This window comes from Salvelinus fontinalis, chromosome 33 (assembly GCF_029448725.1).
Source record: "Salvelinus fontinalis isolate EN_2023a chromosome 33, ASM2944872v1, whole genome shotgun sequence".
Classification (NCBI taxonomy): domain Eukaryota; kingdom Metazoa; phylum Chordata; class Actinopteri; order Salmoniformes; family Salmonidae; genus Salvelinus; species Salvelinus fontinalis.
The window spans coordinates 4,623,650-4,647,671 of record NC_074697.1 but is presented as its reverse complement, the minus strand read 5'-3'; the positions used below and the strand labels follow the sequence as shown (position 1 = coordinate 4,647,671).

At 45.2% G+C, this 24,022-nt stretch overlaps 1 protein-coding gene across 1 annotated transcript in view; it reads left to right on the top strand.

Moving 5' to 3' along the window:
• LOC129832512 (1-phosphatidylinositol 4,5-bisphosphate phosphodiesterase eta-1-like) overlaps window positions 1-23,791 on the top strand; it is an 86,027-nt gene extending 62,236 nt beyond the window's left edge. The window contains exons 3-7 of the mRNA XM_055896632.1: window positions 15,620-15,766; window positions 19,482-19,727; window positions 21,227-21,354; window positions 21,919-22,167; window positions 23,723-23,791. Of these exons, the coding sequence (XP_055752607.1) occupies window positions 15,620-15,766; window positions 19,482-19,727; window positions 21,227-21,354; window positions 21,919-22,167; window positions 23,723-23,791 (839 nt within the window). The remainder of the gene's footprint in view (window positions 1-15,619; window positions 15,767-19,481; window positions 19,728-21,226; window positions 21,355-21,918; window positions 22,168-23,722) is intronic.
• Window positions 23,792-24,022: the final 231 nt, after the last annotated feature.

Below are 24,022 nucleotides of genomic sequence, written 5' to 3'. Positions count from 1 at the left end.
TCTCTCTATCCTCTCCCTCCCTCTCCCTCCCTCTCTCTATCCTCTCTCTCCCTCCCTCTTTCTATCCTCTCCCTCCCTCTCTCCCTCCCTCCCTCCCTCCCTCTCTCTATCCTCTCTCTCCCTCTCTCCCTCCCCCTCTCTCTCCCTCCCTCCCTCCCTTTCTCTATCCTCTCTCTCTTCCCCCCACTCTCATTTCAATTCAAGGAGCTTTATTGGCATGGGAAACATGTGTTAACATTGCCAAAGCAAGTGAAGTAGATAATATACAAAAGTGAAATAAACAATAAAAATTAACAGTAAACATTACACATACAGAAGTTTCAAAACAATAAAGACATTACAAATGTCATATTATGTATATATACAGTGTTTTAGCAATGTACAAATGGTTAAAGTACACACCTCTCTCTCTCTCCCTCTCTCTCTCTGTCTCTCTCTCTCTCTCTCTCTCTCTCTCTCTCTCTCTCTCTCTCTTTCTCTCTTTCTCTCTTTCTCCTTGTGTCTCTCCCTCCCCCTCTCTCTCTGTCTCCCTCTCTTCTCAGTAGAATATATCCTGTTTCAGTCACCCACTGCAGCACCCTGATGTATATTCACTCTAAGGGAATTGCGGGGGAAATGGCCATGTATAATTCAGTGATGGTAAACAGTGTTTTCTCACACCACGACTAAGACAAGGTGTCGGTTTAAGTGACTCTAAGAGTGACCACACAGTATCTGCCTGTGTTAAAAGGTTCTGGTGTGTACTGTTGACATAGTTTCTCAAAATGAAGTGGAAAATTGAGTTTACTTGTTTATTCAACTGATGGCTTGGAAGCTGAACTGGTAAAACACGTTCTCTGTTTTCAATAGATCCCAGTAGTACATGTAGACAGGAACAGTCCCATAATAATGACAATTACACACTGTTTTAATAGCTACTATAAAACGTATTCTTATTCCACGGTGATGCTTGGTACAGGTGAGATCTAGGCAACAGCATTTCGTATGTGATCCTTTCAAATTAACACATGTATGTTCACTTCACACATTGACTCTGAGGGGTGATGATGTTGAGATCCCCCTGTAGAGACTCTTCTGTTCACTTCACACATTGACTCTGAGGGGTGATGATGTTGAGGTCCCCCTGTAGAGACTCTTCTGTTCACTTCACACATTGACTCTGAGGGGTGATGATGTTGAGGTCCCCCTGTAGAGACTCTTCTGTCCACTTCACACATTGACTCTGAGGGGTGATGATGTTGAGGTCCCCCTGTAGAGACTCTTCTGTTCACTTCACACATTGACTCTGAGGGGTGATGATGTTGAGGTCCCCCTGTAGAGACTCTTCTGTTCACTTCACACATTGACTCTGAGGGGTGATGATGTTGAGGTCCCCCTGTAGAGACTCTTCTGTCCACTTCACACATTGACTCTGAGGGGTGATGATGTTGAGGTCCCCCTGTAGAGACTCTTCTGTTCACTTCACACATTGACTCTGAGGGGTGATGATGTTGAGGTCCCCCTGTAGAGACTCTTCTGTTCACTTCACACATTGACTCTGAGGGGTGATGATGTTGAGGTCCCCCTGTAGAGACTCTTCTGTCCACTTCACACATTAACTCTGAGGGGTGATGATGTTGAGGTCCCCCTGTAGAGACTCTTCTGTTCACTTCACACATTGACTCTGAGGGGTGATGATGTTGAGATCCCCCTGTAGAGACTCTTCTGTTCACTTCACACATTGACTCTGAGGGGTGATGATGTTGAGGTCCCCCTGTAGAGACTCTTCTGTCCACTTCACACATTGACTCTGAGGGGTGATGATGTTGAGGTCCCCCTGTAGAGACTCTTCTGTCCACTTCACACATTGACTCTGAGGGGTGATGGTCAGTGATGTGTGATGGTTAGTAAAACAGGATCCCATCAGCTTTCTATAGGCTAGGCCTACTATATTTTTTTCTCAACTTTCCTAATATTAAGCACATTGCTTGTATTGACAACTATAAAATAATAAGAAATAATGCCACGGAATTATTATAAAATCTTGTCTGCTAAATGAAATAGTGTAGCCCATAGCCTTTTGACATAGCCAGATCAGGACCCTAACATAAGGACAACTAAGAGTATGCTATTCTGTTCTTCTGAAATAGACTCCATTTTCATCATATCATGTTGCTTTAGACATGTCTAAAATAAATAATGGATTTCTACATGGATATTTTTGACTTTTTAAAGTGTGGAAGCCATGAGATGCTAAATGTGTTTATGTTAATTTACGGTCAATTACCTTGAGACCGTCAGTTATTTGCTTGACAACCACAACTGACGAAATTTCGTGACCGCCACACGCTCTATTCTTGACACACTGCTCGTTTAACCCGGAAGCTAGACGCACCAATGTGTCGGAGGAAACACTGTATAACCGCAACCGGAGTCAACTGCAGGCGTCCGGTCAGTTCGGACACAAGGAGTCGCTAGTGCGTGATGGGACAAGGACATCCCTACCCTGACCCGGATGATGCTGGGCCAATTGTGCGCCGCCTCATGGGTCTCCCGGTCACGGCCGGCTGTGACACAGCCCGGGATCGAATCCGGGCCACTCGGGAGGCCATTATCTAGCCATATTGTCTAGGACTAGGAACAGTACATTCATTTGAGTGAGGGATGGAGAGAGAGATGGAGTGAGGGATGGAGAGAGGGATGGAGAGAGGGATGGAGAGAGGGAGGGAGAGAGGGATGGAGAGAGAGATGGAGAGAGATAGAACCGGTACTAATTGGATTGTGGTCTTTGGTCCAGTCTGTGGTCTGCAGATACAGGATTGTGTGTGTGTGTGAGTGTGTGTGTGTGTGTGTGTGTGTGTGTGTGTGTGTGTGTTGAGCACACCCTCTCTAACGCGTAGCATACATGGAGGCTGAAGCTGAAGACTATATAATAACAGATAAACCTAATCCTGACTTTATGCAGAACAACCTTACTGTATCCTTCAACCCTCCAACCCTAGTCAACTGGAGCGTGCTGCTTTGTGTGTACAACAGGATTTAGGTGTCAAGGGAGACATTGTTCCTGTCAGCTTAGGCCTCGTCTATATAAGGACCTGGTAGATATCAACATAGACCACTGTGCCACTTGGGAGGCCCCAGGCTCTTTTCAATTGTGGCCATCAAAACTGTTTATAACATGTGATTGCATTTAGAAATGTTACACACTGATTAGGTATGATGATGATAGCATGTTTCACTCCAGCATTACAAGTATGAGAACCTGTAGCACCAGCCTTCACGCTGTCTGAAAGATTCACGCTCACCAAAGAAAACATTTTGGAATTTTTCTTCTCCCGGACAATTGGCCGGCGGCAGTTTTATTTACCGGCCGCACATTTTTTTTTATCGGCTTAAAAGCCGGCTATTACCGGCTAACAGAAACCCTGCTATGTGGGTGTGTGTGTGTGTGTGTGTGTGTGCTATTACCGGCTAACAGAAACTCTGCTATGTGGGTGTGTGTGTGTGTGTGTGTGTGTGCTATTACCGGCTAACAGAAACCCTGCTATGTGTGTGTGTGTGTGTGTGTGTGCTATTACCGGCTAACAGAAACTCTGCTATGTGGGTGTGTGTGCACATGTTTGCATGCTCTTCAACCGATCGCTGCCCGCACCTGCCCGCCCGTCCAGCATCACTACTCTGGACTGTTCTGACTTAGAATATGTGGACAACTACAAATACCTAGGTGTCTGGTTGGACTGTAAACTCCAGACTCATATTAAATATCTCCAATCCAAAATTAAATCTAGAATCGGCTTGCTATTTCTCAACAAAGCATCCTTCATTCATGCTGCCAAACGTACCCTCGTAAAACTGACCATCCTACCGATCCTCGACTTCGGCGATGTCATTTACAAAATAGCCTCTTACACGCTACTCAACAAATTGGATGCAGTCTATCACAGTGCCATCCATTTTGTCACCAAAGCCCCATATACTACCCACCACTGCAACCTGTACGCTCTCGTTGGCTGGCCCTCGCTTCATACTCGTCGCCAAACCCACTGGCTCCAGGTCATCTACAAGTCTTTGCTAGGTAAAGCCCCGCCTTATCTCAGCTCACTGGTCACCATAGTAGCACCCACCCGTAGCACACGCTCCAGCAGGTATATCTCTCTGGTCACCCCCAAAGCCAATTCCTCTTTTGGCCGCCATTCCTTACAATTATCTGCTGCCAATGACTGGAACGATCTGCAAAAATCACTGAAGCTGGAGAAACATATCCCCCTCACTTGCTTTAAGCACCAGCTGTCAGAGCAGCTCACAGATCACTGCACCTGTACATAGCCCATCTGTAAATAGCCCATCCAACTACCTCGTCCCCATACTGTATTTATTTATTTATTTATTTATCTTGCTCGTTTGCACCCCAGTATCTCTACTTGCACATTCATCGTCTGCACATCTACCATTCCAGTCTTTAATTGCTATATTGTAATTCCTTCGCCACCATGGCCTATTTACATTAAGGGTTAGGGTTAGGTTTAGGGTTAGGTTTATGGTTAGGTTTAGGTTTAGGGGTTAGGGAAAATATGATTTTGAATGGGACTGAATTGTGTGTCACCACAAGGTTAGCTGTATAAGGGCACAAGGCGAGACCCAAATGCAGACACAGGAGGCAGATGGTAGAGCTCTGATATTTTTTATTTTATTTTTTTTAAATTTTATTTCACCTTTATTTAACCAGGTAGGCTAGTTGAGAACAAGTTCTCATTTGCAACTGCGACCTGGCCAAGATAAAGCATAGCAGTGTGAACAGACAACAACACAGAGTTACACATGGAGTAAACAATAAACAAGTCAATAACATGGTAGAAAAAAGAGAATCTATATACAATGTGTGCAAAAGGCATGAGGTAGGCAATAAATCGAATAATTACAATTTAGCAGATTAACACTGGAGTGATAAATCATCAGATGATCATGTGCAAGAAGAGATACTGGTGTGCAAAAGAGCAGAAAAGTAAATAAATAAAAGCAGTATGGGGGTGAGGTAGGTAAATTGGGTGGGTAGTTTACAGATGGACTATGTACAGCTGCAGCGATCGGTTAGCTGCTCGGATAGCAGATTTTTAAAGTTGTTGAGGGAGATAAAAATCTCCAACTTCAGAGATTTTTGCAATTTGTTCCAGTCGCAGGCAGCAGAGAACTGGAAGGAAAGGCGTCCAAATGAGGTTTTGGCTTTAGGGATGATCAGTGAGATACACCTGCTGGAGCGCGTGCTACGGGTGGGTGTAGCCATCGTGACCAGTGAACTGAGATAAGGCGGCACTTTACTTAGCATAGCCTTGTAGATGACCTGGAGCCAGTGGGTCTGACGACGAACATGTAGCGAGGGCCAGCCGACTAGGGCATACAGGTCGCAGTGGTGGGTCGTATAACAAAGGGAGTAAGCAAAGGCAGGTCAGGGACAGGCAAGAGTTCATAAACCAGGTCAGAGTCCAAACAGTACCAGAAGATAGGCAGTCTCGAGGTCAAGCCAGACAGGAAACCAGATCCGAGTCCAAAACAGTACAAGGGGATAGGCAGGCTGGTAGTCAGAACAGGCGGAGTGGTCAGGCAGGTGGGTTTAGGGTCAGGACAGGCAGAGTGGTCAGGCAGGCGGGCTTAGGGTCAGGACAGGCAGAGTGGTCAGGCAGGCGGGTTTAGGGTCAGGACAGGCAGAGTGGTCAGGCAGGCGGGTTTAGGGTCAGGACAGGCAGAGTGGTCAGGCAGGGGGGTTTAGGGTCAGGACTGGCAGAGTGGTCAGGCAGGTGGGTTTAGGGTCAGGACAGGCAGAGTGGTCAGTCAGGCGGGTTTAGGGTCAGGACAGGCAGAGTGGTCAGGCAGGCGGGTTTAGGGTCAGGACAGGCAGAGTGGTCAGGCAGGCGGGTTTAGGGTCAGGACAGGCAGAGTGGTCAGGCAGGCGGGTTTAGGGTCAGGACAGGCAGAGTGGTCAGGCAGGCGGGTTTAGGGTCAGGACAGGCAGAGTGGTCAAGCAGGCGGGTTTAGGGTCAGGACAGGCAGAGTGGTCAGGCAGGTGGGTTTAGGGTCAGGACAGGCAGAGTGGTCAGGCAGGCGGGTTTAGGGTCAGGACAGGCAGAGTGGTCAGGCAGGCGGGTTTAGGGTCAGGACAGGCAGAGTGGTCAAGCAGGCGGGTTTAGGGTCAGGACAGGCAGAGTGGTCAGGCAGGTGGGTTTTGGGTCAGGACAGGCAGAGTGGTCAGGCAGGCGGGTTTAGGGTCAGGACAGGCAGAGTGGTCAGGCAGGCGGGTTTAGGGTCAGGACAGGCAGAGTGGTCAGTCAGGCGGGTTTAGGGTCAGGACAGGCAGAGTGGTCAGGCAGGTGGGTTTAGGGTCAGGACAGGCAGAGTGGTCAGGCAGGCGGGTTTAGGGTCAGGACAGGCAGAGTGGTCAGGCAGGCGGGTTTAGGGTCAGGACAGGCAGAGTGGTCAGGCAGGCGGGTTTAGGGTCAGGACAGGCAGAGTGGTCAGGCAGGCGGGTTTAGGGTCAGGACAGGCAGAGTGGTCAGGCAGGGGGGTTTAGGGTCAGGACTGGCAGAGTGGTCAGGCAGGTGGGTTTAGGGTCAGGACAGGCAGAGTGGTCAGTCAGGCGGGTTTAGGGTCAGGACAGGCAGAGTGGTCAGGCAGGCGGGTTTAGGGTCAGGACAGGCAGAGTGGTCAGGCAGGCGGGTTTAGGGTCAGGACAGGCAGAGTGGTCAGGCAGGCGGGTTTAGGGTCAGGACAGGCAGAGTGGTCAGGCAGGCGGGTTTAGGGTCAGGACAGGCAGAGTGGTCAAGCAGGCGGGTTTAGGGTCAGGACAGGCAGAGTGGTCAGGCAGGTGGGTTTAGGGTCAGGACAGGCAGAGTGGTCAGGCAGGCGGGTTTAGGGTCAGGACAGGCAGAGTGGTCAGGCAGGCGGGTTTAGGGTCAGGACAGGCAGAGTGGTCAAGCGGGCGGGTTTAGGGTCAGGACAGGCAGAGTGGTCAGGCAGGCGGGTTTAGGGTCAGGACAGGCAGAGTGGTCAGGCGGGTTTAGGGTCAGGACAGGCAGAGTGGTCAGGCAGGCGGGTTTAGGGTCAGGACAGGCAGAGTGGTCAGGCAGGCGGGTTTAGGGTCAGGACAGGCAGAGTGGTCAGGCAGGCGGGTTTAGGGTCAGGACAGGCAGGGGTCAGAAACCAGGACTAGAAACAGACTGGGAAAAATTGGAGCAAGGAAAAACGCTGGTTGACAAGACGAACTGTCACAGAGAGACAGGAAATACAGGGATATATACACTGGTACAGAGAGACAGGAAATACAGTGATATATACACTGTCACAGAGAGACAGGAAATACAGGGATATATACACCGGCACAGAGAGACAGGAAATACAGGGATAAATACACTGTCACAGAGAGACAGGAAATACAGGGATATATACACCGGCACAGAGAGACAGGAAATACAGGGATAAATACACCGGTACAGAGAGACAGGAAATACAGGGATATATACACTGGTACAGAGAGACAGGAAACACAGGGATAAATACACTGTCACAGAGAGACAGGAAATACATCAATATATACACAGGCACAGAGAGACAGGAAATACAGGGATAAATACACCGGCACAGAGAGACAGGAAATACAGGGATATATACACTGGTACAGAGAGACAGGAAACACAGGGATAAATACACTGTCACAGAGAGACAGGAAATACAGGGATATATACACCGGCACAGAGAGACAGGAAATACAGGGATAAATACACCGGCACAGAGAGACAGGAAATACAGCGATAAATGCACTGTCACAGAGAGACAGGAAATACAGGGATATATACACAGGCACAAAGAGACAGGAAATACAGGGATATATACACTGGTACAGAGAGACAGGAAATACAGGGATAAATACACTGTCACAGAGAGACAGGAAATACAGGGATATATACACTGGTACAAAGAGACAGGAAATACAGGGATATATACACTGGTACAGAAAGACAGGAAATACAGTGATCAATACACCGGGGTTAATAAGCAACACCTGGAGGGGGTGGAGACAATCACAGGAACAGCTGAACCAAATCAGGGTGTGACAAGTTGTACAAGACATGGTTCTTAGTGTAGATACTCCTAGTTGACATGGTTCTTATTGTAGATACTCCTAGTTGACATGGTTCTTAGTGTAGATACTCCTAGTTGACATGGTTCTTAGTTTAGATACTCCTAGTTGACATGGTTCTTAGTGTAGATACTCCTAGTTGACATGGTTCTTAGTGTAGATACTCCTAGTGGACATGGTTCTGAGTTTAGATACTCCTAGTTGACATGGTTCTTATTGTAGATACTCCTAGTTGACATGGTTCTTATTGTTGATACTCCTAGTTGACATGGTTCTTAGTTTAGATACTCCTAGTTGACATGGTCTTAGTTTAGATACTCCTAGTTGACATGGTTCTTAGTGTAGATACTCCTAGTTGACATGGTCCTTAGTGTAGATACTCCTAGTTGACATGGTTCTTAGTGTAGATACTCCTAGTTGACATGGTTCTTAGTGTAGATACTCCTAGTTGACATGGTTCTTAGTTTAGATACCCCTAGTTGACATGGTTCTTAGTTTAGATACTCCTAGTTGACATGGTTCTTAGTTTAGATACTCCTAGTTGACATGGTCTTTAGTGTAGATACTCCTAGTTGACATGGTTCTTAGTGTAGATACTCCTAGTTGACATGGTTCTTAGTGTAGATACTCCTAGTTGACATGGTTCTTATTGTAGATACTCCTAGTTGACATGGTTCTTAGTTTAGATACTCCTAGTGGACATGGTTCTTAGTGTAGATACTCCTAGTTGACATGGTTCTTAGTGTAGATACTCCTAGTTGACATGGTTCTTAGTGTAGATACTCCTAGTTGACATGGTTCTTATTGTAGATACTCCTAGTGGACATGGTTCTTAGTGTAGATACTCCTAGTGGACATGGTTCTTAGTTGAGATACTCCTAGTTGACATGGTTCTTATTGTAGATACTCCTAGTTGACATGGTTCTTAGTGTAGATACTCCTAGTTGACATGGTCTAAGTTTAGATACTCCTAGTTGACATGGTTCTTAGTGTAGATACTCCTAGTTGACATGGTTCTTAGTGTAGATACTCCTAGTTGACATGGTTCTTAGTGTAGATACTCCTAGTTGACATGGTTCTTAGTTTAGATACTCCTAGTGGACATGGTTCTTAGTGTAGATACTCCTAGTTGACATGGTTCTTAGTGTAGATACTCCTAGTTGACATGGTTCTTAGTGTAGATACTCCTAGTTGACATGGTTCTTAGTTTAGATACTCCTAGTTGACATGGTTCTTAGTGTAGATACTCCTAGTTGACATGGTTCTTAGTGTAGATACTCCTAGTTGACATGGTTCTTAGTGTAGATACTCCTAGTTGACATGGTTCTTAGTGTAGATACTCCTAGTTGACATGGTTCTTAGTGTAGATACTCCTAGTTGACATGGTTCTTAGTTTAGATACTCCTAGTGGACATGGTTCTTAGTGTAGATACTCCTAGTTGACATGGTTCTTAGTGTAGATACTCCTAGTTGACATGGTTCTTAGTGTAGATACTCCTAGTTGACATGGTTCTTAGTGTAGATACTCCTAGTTGACATGGTTCTTAGTGTAGATACTCCTAGTTGACATGGTTCTTAGTGTAGATACTCCTAGTTGACATGGTTCTTAGTGTAGATACTCCTAGTTGACATGGTTCTTAGTGTAGATACTCCTAGTGGACATGGTTCTTAGTGTAGATACTCCTAGTGGACATGGTTCTTAGTGTAGATACTCCTAGTTGACATGGTTCTTAGTGTAGATACTCCTAGTTGACATGGTTCTTAGTGTAGATACTCCTAGCTGACATGGTTCTTAGTTTAGATACTCCTAGTTGACATGGTTCTTAGTGTAGATACTCCTAGTTGACATGGTTCTTAGTTTAGATACTCCTAGTTGACATGGTTCTTAGTTGAGATACTCCTAGTTGACATGGTTCTTAGTTTAGATACTCCTAGTTGACATGGTTCTTAGTGTAGATACTCCTAGTTGACATGGTTCTTAGTGTAGATACTCCTAGTTGACATGGTTCTTATTGTAGATACTCCTAGTTGACATGGTTCTTAGTGTAGATACTCCTAGTTTACATGGTTCTTAGTTGAGATACTCCTAGTTGACATGGTTCTTAGTTGAGATACTCCTAGTTGACATGGTTCTTAGTTTAGATACTCCTAGTTGACATGGTTCTTAGTGTAGATACTCCTAGTTGACATGGTTCTTAGTGTAGATACTCCTAGTTGACATGGTTCTTAGTGTAGATACTCCTAGTTGACATGGTTCTTAGTGTAGATACTCCTAGTTGACATGGTTCTTAGTGTAGATACTCCTAGTTGACATGGTTCTTAGTGTAGATACTCCTAGTTGACATGGTTCTTAGTGTAGATACTCCTAGTTGACATGGTTCTTAGTTTAGATACTCCTAGTTGACATGGTTCTTAGTGTAGATACTCCTAGTTGACATGGTTCTTAGTGTAGATACTCCTAGTTGACATGGCTCTTAGTGTAGATACTCCTAGTGGACATGGTTCTTAGTGTAGATACTCCTAGTTGACATGGTTCTTAATGTAGATACTCCTAGTTGACATGGTTCTTAGTGTAGATACTCCTAGTTGACATGGTTCTTAGTGTAGATACTCCTAGTTGACATGGTTCTTAGTGTAGATACTCCTAGTTGACATGGTTCTTAGTGTAGATACTCCTAGTTGACATGGTTCTTAGTGTAGATACTCCTAGTTGACATGGTTCTTAGTGTAGATACTCCTAGTGGACATGGTTCTTAGTGTAGATACTCCTAGTGGACATGGTTCTTAGTGTAGATACTCCTAGTTGACATGGTTCTTAGTGTAGATACTCCTAGTTGACATGGTTCTTAGTGTAGATACTCCTAGTTGACATGGTTCTTAGTTTAGATACTCCTAGTTGACATGGTTCTTAGTTGAGATACTCCTAGTTGACATGGTTCTTAGTTTAGATACTCCTAGTTGACATGGTTCTTAGTGTAGATACTCCTAGTTGACATGGTTCTTAGTGTAGATACTCCTAGTTGACATGGTTCTTATTGTAGATACTCCTAGTTGACATGGTTCTTAGTGTAGATACTCCTAGTTGACATGGTTCTTAGTTGAGATACTCCTAGTTGACATGGTTCTTAGTGTAGATACTCCTAGTTGACATGGTTCTTAGTGTAGATACTCCTAGTTGACATGGTTCTTAGTGTAGATACTCCTAGTTGACATGGTTCTTAGTGTAGATACTCCTAGTTGACATGGTTCTTAGTGTAGATACTCCTAGTTGACATGGTTCTTAGTGTAGATACTCCTAGTTGACATGGTTCTTAGTGTAGATACTCCTAGTGGACATGGTTCTTAGTGTAGATACTCCTAGTGGACATGGTTCTTAGTGTAGATACTCCTAGTTGACATGGTTCTTAGTGTAGATACTCCTAGTTGACATGGTTCTTAGTGTAGATACTCCTAGCTGACATGGTTCTTAGTTTAGATACTCCTAGTTGACATGGTTCTTAGTGTAGATACTCCTAGTTGACATGGTTCTTAGTTTAGATACTCCTAGTTGACATGGTTCTTAGTTGAGATACTCCTAGTTGACATGGTTCTTAGTTTAGATACTCCTAGTTGACATGGTTCTTAGTGTAGATACTCCTAGTTGACATGGTTCTTAGTGTAGATACTCCTAGTTGACATGGTTCTTATTGTAGATACTCCTAGTTGACATGGTTCTTAGTGTAGATACTCCTAGTTTACATGGTTCTTAGTTGAGATACTCCTAGTTGACATGGTTCTTAGTTGAGATACTCCTAGTTGACATGGTTCTTAGTTTAGATACTCCTAGTTGACATGGTTCTTAGTGTAGATACTCCTAGTTGACATGGTTCTTAGTGTAGATACTCCTAGTTGACATGGTTCTTAGTGTAGATACTCCTAGTTGACATGGTTCTTAGTGTAGATACTCCTAGTTGACATGGTTCTTAGTGTAGATACTCCTAGTTGACATGGTTCTTAGTGTAGATACTCCTAGTTGACATGGTTCTTAGTGTAGATACTCCTAGTTGACATGGTTCTTAGTTTAGATACTCCTAGTTGACATGGTTCTTAGTGTAGATACTCCTAGTTGACATGGTTCTTAGTGTAGATACTCCTAGTTGACATGGCTCTTAGTGTAGATACTCCTAGTGGACATGGTTCTTAGTGTAGATACTCCTAGTTGACATGGTTCTTAATGTAGATACTCCTAGTTGACATGGTTCTTAGTGTAGATACTCCTAGTTGACATGGTTCTTAGTGTAGATACTCCTAGTTGACATGGTTCTTAGTGTAGATACTCCTAGTTGACATGGTTCTTAGTGTAGATACTCCTAGTTGACATGGTTCTTAGTGTAGATACTCCTAGTTGACATGGTTCTTAGTGTAGATACTCCTAGTGGACATGGTTCTTAGTGTAGATACTCCTAGTGGACATGGTTCTTAGTGTAGATACTCCTAGTTGACATGGTTCTTAGTGTAGATACTCCTAGTTGACATGGTTCTTAGTGTAGATACTCCTAGTTGACATGGTTCTTAGTTTAGATACTCCTAGTTGACATGGTTCTTAGTTGAGATACTCCTAGTTGACATGGTTCTTAGTTTAGATACTCCTAGTTGACATGGTTCTTAGTGTAGATACTCCTAGTTGACATGGTTCTTAGTGTAGATACTCCTAGTTGACATGGTTCTTATTGTAGATACTCCTAGTTGACATGGTTCTTAGTGTAGATACTCCTAGTTGACATGGTTCTTAGTTGAGATACTCCTAGTTGACATGGTTCTTAGTTTAGATACTCCTAGTTGACATGGTTCTTAGTGTAGATACTCCTAGTTGACATGGTTCTTAGTGTAGATACTCCTAGTTGACATGGTTCTTAGTGTAGATACTCCTAGTTGACATGGTTCTTAGTGTAGATACTCCTAGTTGACATGGTTCTTAGTGTAGATACTCCTAGTTGACATGGTTCTTAGTGTAGATACTCCTAGTTGACATGGTTCTTAGTGTAGATACTCCTAGTTGACATGGCTCTTAGTGTAGATACTCCTAGTTGACATGGTTCTTAGTGTAGATACTCCTAGTTGACATGTTTCTTAGTGTAGATACTCCTAGTTGACATGGTTCTTAGTGTAGATACTCCTAGTTGACATGGTTCTTAGTTTAGATACTCCTAGTTGACATGGTTCTTAGTTTAGATACTCCTAGTTGACATGGTTCTTAGTGTAGATACTCCTAGTTGACATGGTTCTTAGTTTAGATACTCCTAGTTGACATGGTCTAAGTTTAGATACTCCTAGTTGACATGGTTCTTAGTGTAGATACTCCTAGTTGACATGGTTCTTATTGTAGATACTCCTAGTTGACATGGTTCTTAGTGTAGATACTCCTAGTTGACATGGTTCTTAGTGTAGATACTCCTAGTTGACATGGTTCTTAGTGTAGATACTCCTAGTTGACATGGTTCTTAGTGTAGATACTCCTAGTTGACATGGTTCTTAGTGTAGATACTCCTAGTTGACATGGTTCTTAGTTTAGATACTCCTAGTTGACATGGTTCTTAGTTTAGATACTCCTAGTTGACATGGTTCTTAGTTTAGATACTCCTAGTTGACATTGTTCTTAGTTTAGATACTCCTAGTTGACATGGTTCTTAGTTTAGATACTCCTAGTTGACATTGTTCTTAGTTTAGATACTCCTAGTTGACATGTTTCTTAGTGTAGATACCCCTAGTTGACATGGTTCTTAGTTTAGATACTCCTAGTTGACATGGTTCTTAGTGTAGATACTCCTAGTTGACATGGTTCTTAGTGTTGATACTCCTAGTTGACATGGACCTGACTCTTATGGCCTCTAGTCATATCAGATCCTGCTGAGTTTAGGCTGTGTGTAACTCTGTTTGTGTGAATTACTGAAGAAGACGGAGTTGTTGCATCAGATGATGTTACATCTCTATTTCAATTCAATTTAAATCCAAATGACTTCATTGTCTTGGGAAACATATGTTAACGTTGTCAAAGCAAGTGAAATATAACAATATCAAATGAACAGCAAACATTACACTCACAGACGTTCCAAAGGAATTGAGACATTTGGAATGTCATTGTATGTATATTTACAATGTTGTGACGATGTGCAAATAGTTGAAGTACAAAAAGGGAAAATTAATAAACACAAATATGGGTTGTATTTACAATGTTGTTTTGTTCTTCAATGGTTTCCCTTTTCTTGTGGCAACAGGTCACAAATCTTGCTGCTGTGATTGCACACTGTGGTATTTCACCCAGTAGATTTGTGTAAGGTGGGCGTACTGGCGGCAGAGAAGTCAGGCGCAGGAGAGCAAAGACTACAACAGCGTAGTTTAATAATATAAATCACTGTGAACAAAAACAAAATATACACTGTGACAAAACCCCGTCGCACGCCAGACATGACGTGCACAAACACTTACAATAAGACAATTCCGGACAAGGACATGGGGGAAACAGAGGGTTAAATACACAACATGTAATTATGGAATTGGAACCAGGTGTGTGGGAAGACAAGACAAAACAAATGGAAAATTAAAGGTGGATCGGCGATGGCTAGATGGCCGGCGAAACCGATCGCCGAACGCAGCCCGAACAAGGAGAGGGACCGACTTCGGGAGAAGTCGTGACAATATGGGAGTTTATCAACATTTAATTTGTTTTCAAATTCTTTGTGGGTCCGTGTAATCTGAGTGAAATATGTGTCTCTAAAATGGTCATACATTGGGCAGGAGGTTAGGAAGTGCAGCTCAGTTTCCACCTCATTTTGTGGGCAGTGTGCTTATAGCCTGTCTTCTCCTGAGAGCCAGGTCTGCCTACGGCGGCCTTTCTCAATAGCAAGGCAATGCTCACTGAGTCTGTACATAGTCAAAGCTTTCCTTAAGTTTGGGTCAGTCACAGTGGTCAGGTATTCTGCCAATGTGTACTCTCTGTTTAGGGTCAAATAGCATTCTAGTTTGCTCTGTTTTTTGGTTAATAATTTCCAATGTGTGAAGTAAAATATTTTAGTTTTCTCAGTATTTGGTTGGGTCTAATTGTGTTGCTGTCCTGGGGCTCTGTGGGGTGTGTTTGTGTTTGTGAACAGAGCCACAGGACCAGCTTAATTAGGGGACTCTTCTCCATGTTCATCTCTCTGTAGGTGATGGCTTTGTTATGGAAGGTTTGGGAATTACTTCCTTTTAGGTTCTCTCTCTCTCTCTCTCTCTCTCTCTCTCTCTCTCTCTCTCTCTCTCTCTCTCTCTCTCTCTCTCTCTCTTTCTCTCTTTCTCTCTTTCTCTCTCTCTCCCCCCCTCTCTCTCATCTTCTCTATGTCTCTGACCTGTTTGTTTTTTGTCACTCCTATCTCTGTTCCCGTCCTGTTTCTGGCCCAAATCAGCTCTTAATCAGTATTTTAGAGCATTATTAATGGCTCTTTAGTTTTTTTTGTGATGGTACACTATTGACCTCTGTGTCTCCCTGTCTCTCTGTAGTGGAGCGATGTATGTGTGTGATGCAGTCGGGTACCCAAATGGTGAAGTTGAAAGCTGGTTCCAAGGGGCTGGTGAGACTGTTCTACCTGGACGAACATCGCTCATGCATCCGATGGAGACCCTCACGCAAGAGCGAGAGGGCCAAGAGTGAGTACACATACTTTATCTCATCACCCACGCAATCTCTCACCTTAACCCCTAGTTCTACCCTAAACAGAGGCACTTCCTTTTGGCAACATCGAAGCAATACAAACAATGCTTTTTGTAACTTTATCCAATCTTTTAAACTTGTAGGAATGTCAAATGTATTTTTGCTCTCTCCCTCTCAGCCTCTCCCTCTCAGCCTCTCTCTCTCTCTCTCTCTCTCTCTCTCCTCTCTCTCTCTCTCTCTCTCTCTCTCTCTCTCTCTCTCTCTCTCTCTCTCTCTCTCTCTCTCTCTCTCTCTCTGTCTTTGTCTCTTTCACTGAATTCAATTCAATTTCAATAAAAATGTAAGGGATTTATTGGCATGTGAAACACATGTTTACATTGCCAAAGCAAGTGAATTAGATAATAAACAAAGTGAAATTAACAATACATTTTTTTTTACAGTAAACATTACACTCACAAAAGTTCCAAAATAATGAAGACGTTTCAAATGTCATATTATGTGCAAATAGTTCAAGTACAAAGGGAAAATAAATAAACATAAATATTGGTTGTATATACAATGGTAAATAATCTGGTCATAGTTTCCATCTCATTTTGTGGGCAGTGTGCACAGAGCCTGTCTTCTCTTTTTTGTTTATTTTATTTTTATTTAACCTTTATTTAACGAGGCAAGTCAGTTAAGAACAAATTATTATTCACCAAAAGGCAAAGGCCTCCTGCGGGGACGGGGGCTGGGATTAAAAATAAATAATAATAATTTTTTAATATAGGACAAAACACACATCACAACAAGAGAGACAACACAACACTACATAAAGAGAGACCTAAGACGACAACATAGCAAGGCAGCAACACATGACAACACAGTAGCAATATGTTAGCAACAAAACATGACAACGACATGGTAGCAACACAACATGGCAGCAGCTCAACATGGTAGCAGCACAAAACAGTGTACAAACATTGTTGGACACAGACAACAGCACAAAGAGAAAGAAGGTAGAGACAACAATACATCACGCAAAGTAGCCACAACTGTCAGTGACAGACGAGCGACCAAGGGTTGTGTGTGCTTTGGGAACCTTTAACAGAATATGACTGGCAGAACGGGTGTTGTATGTGGAGGATGAGGGCTGCAGTAGATATCTCAGATAGGGGGGAGTGAGGCCTAAGAGGGTTTTATAAATAAGCAACAACCAGTGTGTCTTGCGATGGGTATACAGAGATGACCAGTTTACAGATGAGTATAGAGGACAGTGATGTGTCCTATAAGAAGCATTGGTGTCAAATCTGATGGCCGAATGGTAAAGAACATCTAGCCGCTCGAGAGCACCCTTACCTGCCGATCTATAAATTACATCTCCGTAATCTAGCATGGGTAGGATGGTCATCTGAACCATGGTTAGTTTGGCAGCTGGGGTGAAAGAGGAGCGATTACGATAGAGGAAACCAAGTCTAGATTTAACTTTAGCCTGCAGCTTTGATATGTGCTGAGAGAAGGACAGTGCACCGTCTAGCCATACTCCAAAGTACTTGTATGAGGTGACTACCTCAAGCTCTAAACCCTCAGAGGTAGTAATCACACCGGTGGGGAAAGGGGCATTCTTCTTACCAAACCACATGACCTTTGTTTTGGAGGTGTTCAGAACAAGGTTAAGGGCAGAGAAAGCTTGTTGGACACTAAGAAAGCTTTGATGTAGAGCGTTTAACACAAAATCCGGGGAGGGGCCAGCTGAGTATAAGACTGTATCAACTGCATATAAATGGATGACAGAGATTCCTACTGCCTGAGCTATGTTGTTGATGTAAATTGAGAAGAGTGTGGGGCCTAGGATTGAGCCTTGGGGTACACCCTTGGTGACAGGCAGTGGCTGAGACAGCAGATTTTCTGACTTTATACACTGCACTCTTTGAGAGAGGTAGTTAGCAAACCAGGCCATAGACCCCTCAGAGACACCAATACTCCTTAGCCGGCCAACAAGAATGGATTGGTCTACCGTATCAAAACCTTTGGCCAAGTCAATAAAAATAGCTGCACAATATTGCTTAGCACCTCCCCAGAGAGGAGAGACAGGTTAAAAAGGTCAGAGATGGGCTTGGCGATTATAGCGGCAGCAACCTTAAAGAAGAAAGGGTCTAAACCATCTGACCCAGATGTTTTTTTGGGGGTCAGTGACCGCCTGCAGGGAGAAACTTTCCTGAGGGAGAAGCATCGGGGATTGTTGCATTAGAAGGGGTGTGAGATGAGGAAATGTTTGACGGGCAAAGAGGCACGGCTGAGTTAAATAGGAATCTTGACTTAATGAAGTGGTGATTAAAGAGCTCAGCCATGTGTTTCTTGTCAGTAACAACCACATCATCAACATTAAGGGACATGGGCAGCTTGGCGGAGGAGCTTCTTTGGGTTAGACCCACAGAGAGAGAACTGCTCCTTAAAGTAACTTAATTTGGCCTTCTGGATAGCCAGAGTGTACTTATTTCTCATTTGCCTGAACGAAAGACAGTCAGCCTGAGTATGCGTGTGCTGAGCCTTTCGCCAAATGCAATTCTTGAGGTGGAGTAACTCTGCAAGATCACGGTCGAACCAGGGGCTGAACCTGTTTTTAATTCTCATTTTCTTTATGGGGCGTGTTTGTCAACAATACCACTGTAAATATCAAAAAAGAAGGTCCAAGCGTCTTCGACAGAGGGGGGATCAGGCTGATTCTATACCAATTTACAGAGGCCAGGTCATGAAGGAAGGCTTGCTCATTAAAGTTTTTTAGCAAGAGTCCATGATAAATCAGGACAGGTCGTTTCACTGAGCAACCATTACGAACACGGGCTGTTAAACAGTGATCACTAAGGTCATTACAGAAAATACCAGACTAGTAGCTATCAGGATTATTTGTGAGGATTACATCGATTAGAGTAGCCTTTTTTGAGTGTTTGGAGTCATACCTTGTTGGATTGTTAAAAATCTGAGAAAGTTCTTGAGAGCCAGGTCTGGCTACAGCAGCCTTTCTCAATAGCAAGGCTATGCTCACTGAGTCTGTACATAGTCAAAGCCTTCCTGAAGTTTGGGTTAGTCACCCAAACTGCTGTCTGTCTGTCTGTCTGTCTGTCTGTCTGTCTGTCTCTCTCTCTCTCTCTCTCTCTCTCTGTCTCTCTCTCTCTGTTGTTGACTACAGTAGTGATGCTGTTACGTCAGCCATGTTGTTGACTACAGTAGTGATGCTGTGACTTCAGCCACGTTGTTGACTACAGTAGTGATGCTGTGACTTCAGCCATGTTGTTGACTACAGTAGTGATGCTGTGACTTCAGCCATGTTGTTGACTACAGTAGTGATGCTGTGACTTCAGCCATGTTGTTGACTACAGTAGTGATGCTGTGACTTCAGCCATGTTGTTGACTACAGTAGTGATGCTGTGACTTCAGGGTATGCCAGTTCATTTGCTGCAGTGTCTGTCTGGTTATATGTTTATCTCTAACTTCTCCTCGTTGTGGCCTTCATTCAATATTTAACAGAGAGAAACTATCATTGTCCTAGAAGATATTATAAGCTTAACTTGTTGTCTCTTAGCAGACTTTTGTTTGGTTTCATCCATTTTGATCACAAATGAGAGCTACTTAATGAATTACCGAGCTTTTCAGTGCTACGGCTGTACGCAATATTCAGACTCCCAACCCTGAATGGTCCTCTCTTCCTGTCCTGCCCTCTTTCCCTTTCAGTCACCATTGATTCGCTGTACAAGGTGACGGAGGGCCGTCAGTCAGACATCTTCCACCGCCATGCGGAGGGCAGTTTTGACCCGGCCTGCTGTTTCACCATTTACCATGGCAACCACATGGAGTCCCTAGACCTGGTGACCTCTAACCCTGAAGAGGCTCGTACCTGGATGACAGGACTACGATACCTGATGGCTGGCATCAGTGACGAGGACTCACTGGCCAAACGACAACGGACACATGACCAATATCCTTTTAAAACTAACACACACACACACACACACACACACACACACACACACACACACACACACACACACACACACACACACACACACACACACACACACACACACACACACACACACACACACACACCCACCCACCTATGTCATCCTTGTACCTCGTAAGAAGAGCATAACAGTGGGTATGTGTGTATCCGTACCCCTAACCAGTATTCTCTCCTCTCTACTTTGTCTTCCTTCCTCCCAAAAAGAAAGTACTCTCCCTCTTTTCATGTCTCCCTCTGCCTGCTGCATGCAGTCTGTGTGTGTGTGTGTGTGTGTGTGTGTGTGTGTGTGTGTGTGTGTGTGTGTGTGTGTGTGTGTGTGTGTGTGTGTGTGTGTGTGTGTGTGTGTGTGTGTGTGTGTGTGTGTGTGTTTGCCTTCGAGTGCTGTTCTCTTCTGACTGGATTTGACAACTGACAAAACATGGGGTTGTTTTTGTTGTTGAAAAGCCTCTCAGCTTGAATACACATTATAAAGTGTTTCTAAAATTAACTGTAACACAAGTTTAGACTTTAGACTCCAGTATGAAGATAGGCTTAACACAGGCTGATCCAATACAAATTGCTGATCGCACTTGAAGGCGATGTCATGGTGGCGTTGTCATGGTGGTGTTGTCATGGTGGCGTTGTCATGGTGGCGTTGTCATGGTGGCGTTGTCATGGTGGCGTTGTCATGGTGGCTTTGGCTAGCTAAGCTCACGTGCAGAAACACGTCATCAGGTCTAACGGTCATTTTCATGTCGAACTGAGCATGTGCAGACCGTCAAATCCAAGGCACTCCTTCGATATGAAGGTGTTTTTTCCTTAATATTAAAAATGTGTGAGTTTGTCACTTTCATGAGGTTGGAGTAATAATATGTAACTACTGAAATCTAGATTGTTCCTTTAGATTTTGAGAAAATTAACAAAGAAGGAAGAATCTGACTTCTCTCATTGGCTTGTCAGACACCAAACCCCAGCCTGGTCTGCTTCACAAGCATTCCCAGAAGTCTTTTTGATGTTGCACCTCTTTGTTTAGAAACTCTGTGCTGCAGTGCATTGGCTAGCCGCACTCTGGTGATGTTGCACCTCTGGGTTTAGAAACTCTGTGCTGCAGTGCATTGGCTAGCCGCACTCTGGTGATGTTGCACCTCTGGGTTTTGAAACTCTGTGCTGCAGTGCATTGACTAGCCGCACTCTGGTGATGATCCTGATGTTTCTAAACTAGCTAGACATCTTGCTGACTACCCTCCCTCCCTCCCTCCCTCCCTCCCTCCCTCCCACACACACCACACACACACACACACACACACACACACACACACACACACACACACACACACACACACACACACACACACACACACACACACACACACACACACACACACACACACACACACACACACACACACACACACACACACACACACACACACACACCATCCCATGGCTGTGTCCTTAACCCTGTGTGTGTGTAGATGGATGAAGCAGACGTTTGAGGAGGCTGATAAGAACGGAGATGGTCTGTTGAACATGGAGGAGATCTACCAGCTACTGCACAAGATGAACGTCAACCTGCCCCGCAGGAAGGTCAAACACATGTTCCAGGTCAGTCACAGGTCAGGGACCAAATACTGTACCTGAGAAGACAAAAGAGGGAAGTAGTGCACTATATAGGGAATAGGGTGTCATAGGGCTCTGGTCTAAAGTAGTGCACTATATAGGGAATAGGGTGCCATAGGGCTCTGGTCTAAAGTAGTGCACTATATAGGGAATAGGGTGCCATATTGCTCTGGTCAAAAGTAGTGCACTATATAGGGAATAGGGTGCCATTGGGAACATGTGATTCAAATGACAGGCGAGTTCTGAGCATGACGGTCAGATAGTGCAGTTGGTTTATAGTCCACTATTTTTAGGGCACCGCCAGGAGTGAATTGTTGTATGATCCGAACAAGGACAATGTCAGAACACAGTTTAGTGTTCTGTCCTCACATGACAATGTCCTTGTAGTTGTTTGGTACCATGTAGAGGCACCATGGCTGAGTGTGAATATACCAGATGTTTACAGACAAAATAAGTTTAAACATTTTGAAAGAGAGGGTCGAATTGGAATTGTATCACCTGACCACTGCAGCCTCTTACTAATGGTGATGTAATTTCCCTTTCCCACAGGAAGCGGACTCAGACGACCAACAGGGCACGTTGACGTTTGAAGAGTTCAGCGTGTTCTATAAGATGATGTCACTGCGGCGGGACCTGTATCTGCTGCTCATGGGATACAGCGACAGGAAGGACCACCTGACGGCTGACGAGCTGGCCAACTTCCTGCGCAACGAACAGAAGGTCAGGGTTCACAGACAGACAACACTAGATAATGTAGTTTTAGTGACCTATAGTACAGTCGGTGGTGAAGGTCAGGCGGTATGGTCCGGTACGGTCTGGTCCGGTACGGTCTGGTCCGGTACGGTATGGTCCGGTACGGTCTGGTCCGGTACGGTATGGTCCGGTACGGTCTGGTCCGGTACGGTCTGGTCCGGTACGGTATGGTCCGGTACGGTCTGGTCCGGTACGGTATGGTCCGGTACGGTCTGGTCCGGTACGGTATGGTCCGGTACGGTCTGGTCCGGTACGGTCTGGTCCGGTACGGTATGGTCCGGTACGGTCTGGTCCGGTACGGTCTGGTCCGGTACGGTCTGGTCCGGTACGGTATGGTCCGGTACGGTCTGGTCCGGTACGGTCTGGTCCGGTACGGTCTGGTCCGGTACGGTCCGGTACGGTACGGTCCGGTCCGGTACGGTCCGGTACGGTCCGGTCCGGTACGGTACGGTCCGGTACGGTCCGGTCCGGTACGGTACGGTCCGGTACGGTCTGGTCCGGTACGGTCTGGTCCGGTACGGTCCGGTCCGGTACGGTATGGTCCGGTACGGTCTGGTCCGGTACGGTCTGGTCCGGTACGGTATGGTCCGGTACGGTCTGGTCCGGTACGGTCTGGTCCGGTACGGTATGGTCCGGTACGGTCTGGTCCGGTACGGTATGGTCCGGTACGGTCTGGTCCGGTACGGTCTGGTCCGGTACGGTCCGGTCCGGTACGGTCCGGTACGGTCTGGTCCGGTACGGTCTGGTCCGGTACGGTCTGGTCCGGTACGGTATGGTCCGGTACGGTCTGGTCCGGTACGGTCTGGTCCGGTACGGTACGGTCCGGTACGGTCTGGTCCGGTACGGTACGGTCCGGTACGGTCCGGTCCGGTACGGTCCGGTCCGGTACGGTATGGTCCGGTACGGTCTGGTCCGGTACGGTATGGTCCGGTACGGTCTGGTCCGGTACGGTACGGTCTGGTCCGGTACGGTCTGGTCCGGTACGGTACGGTACGGTCCGGTCCGGTCCGGTCCGGTACGGTCCGGTCCGGTACGGTATGGTCCGGTACGGTCTGGTCCGGTACGGTATGGTCCGGTACGGTATGGTCCGGTACGGTCTGGTCCGGTACGGTATGGTCCGGTACGGTCTGGTCCGGTACGGTATGGTCCGGTACGGTCTGGTCCGGTCCGGTACGGTCCGGTCCGGTACGGTCCGGTCCGGTACGGTCCGGTCCGGTACGGTATGGTCCGGTACGGTCTGGTCCGGTACGGTCTGGTCCGGTACGGTATGGTCCGGTACGGTCCGGTCCGGTACGGTCCGGTCCGGTACGGCGGGAAATAGTGTGGGTACGCCGTATCAGTAAAACATGAGTCTATCACAATAATAAATACAATATGTCAAGAAAAGTGTAGGCTGTTATACCACTTTATCATTACCACGTCAGAGACAAACGAGCCGAATGGACTTGAAAATGGGTGGTGTCGAGAACACTGACATTTTGCCAAGGCATTGATGAGTAGCCGACACTGAGACGTGTGCGGACAGCAGTGGATGCATAAATTGTGGCCTGATGACGTTCACCAAATGTTATTACACTTTTTTGGTTGTTTTGTTTAACAGATATCTCTTTCTATTCACCACTGTTTGGAGGCTGGAGATGTGTTACGAGAGGATGAACGTGCTCTGTAGCCTATTAAAGGAGACCTTTGAAATGATTGTATGACAATCAGATGAGCACATTGTGATTGATTGTGTTTATGCCACAATAAATGGTCATGCATTATAAGTTCAATTCCAAATCTTTACGACGAGACCCACAGAGATCCTTTTGAATGAATATTACATTCTATGATTAGGCTCTATGACTATGATTATCACTGTTTTACTGTCACTTCCTGTCATTGTTTTACTGTCACTTCC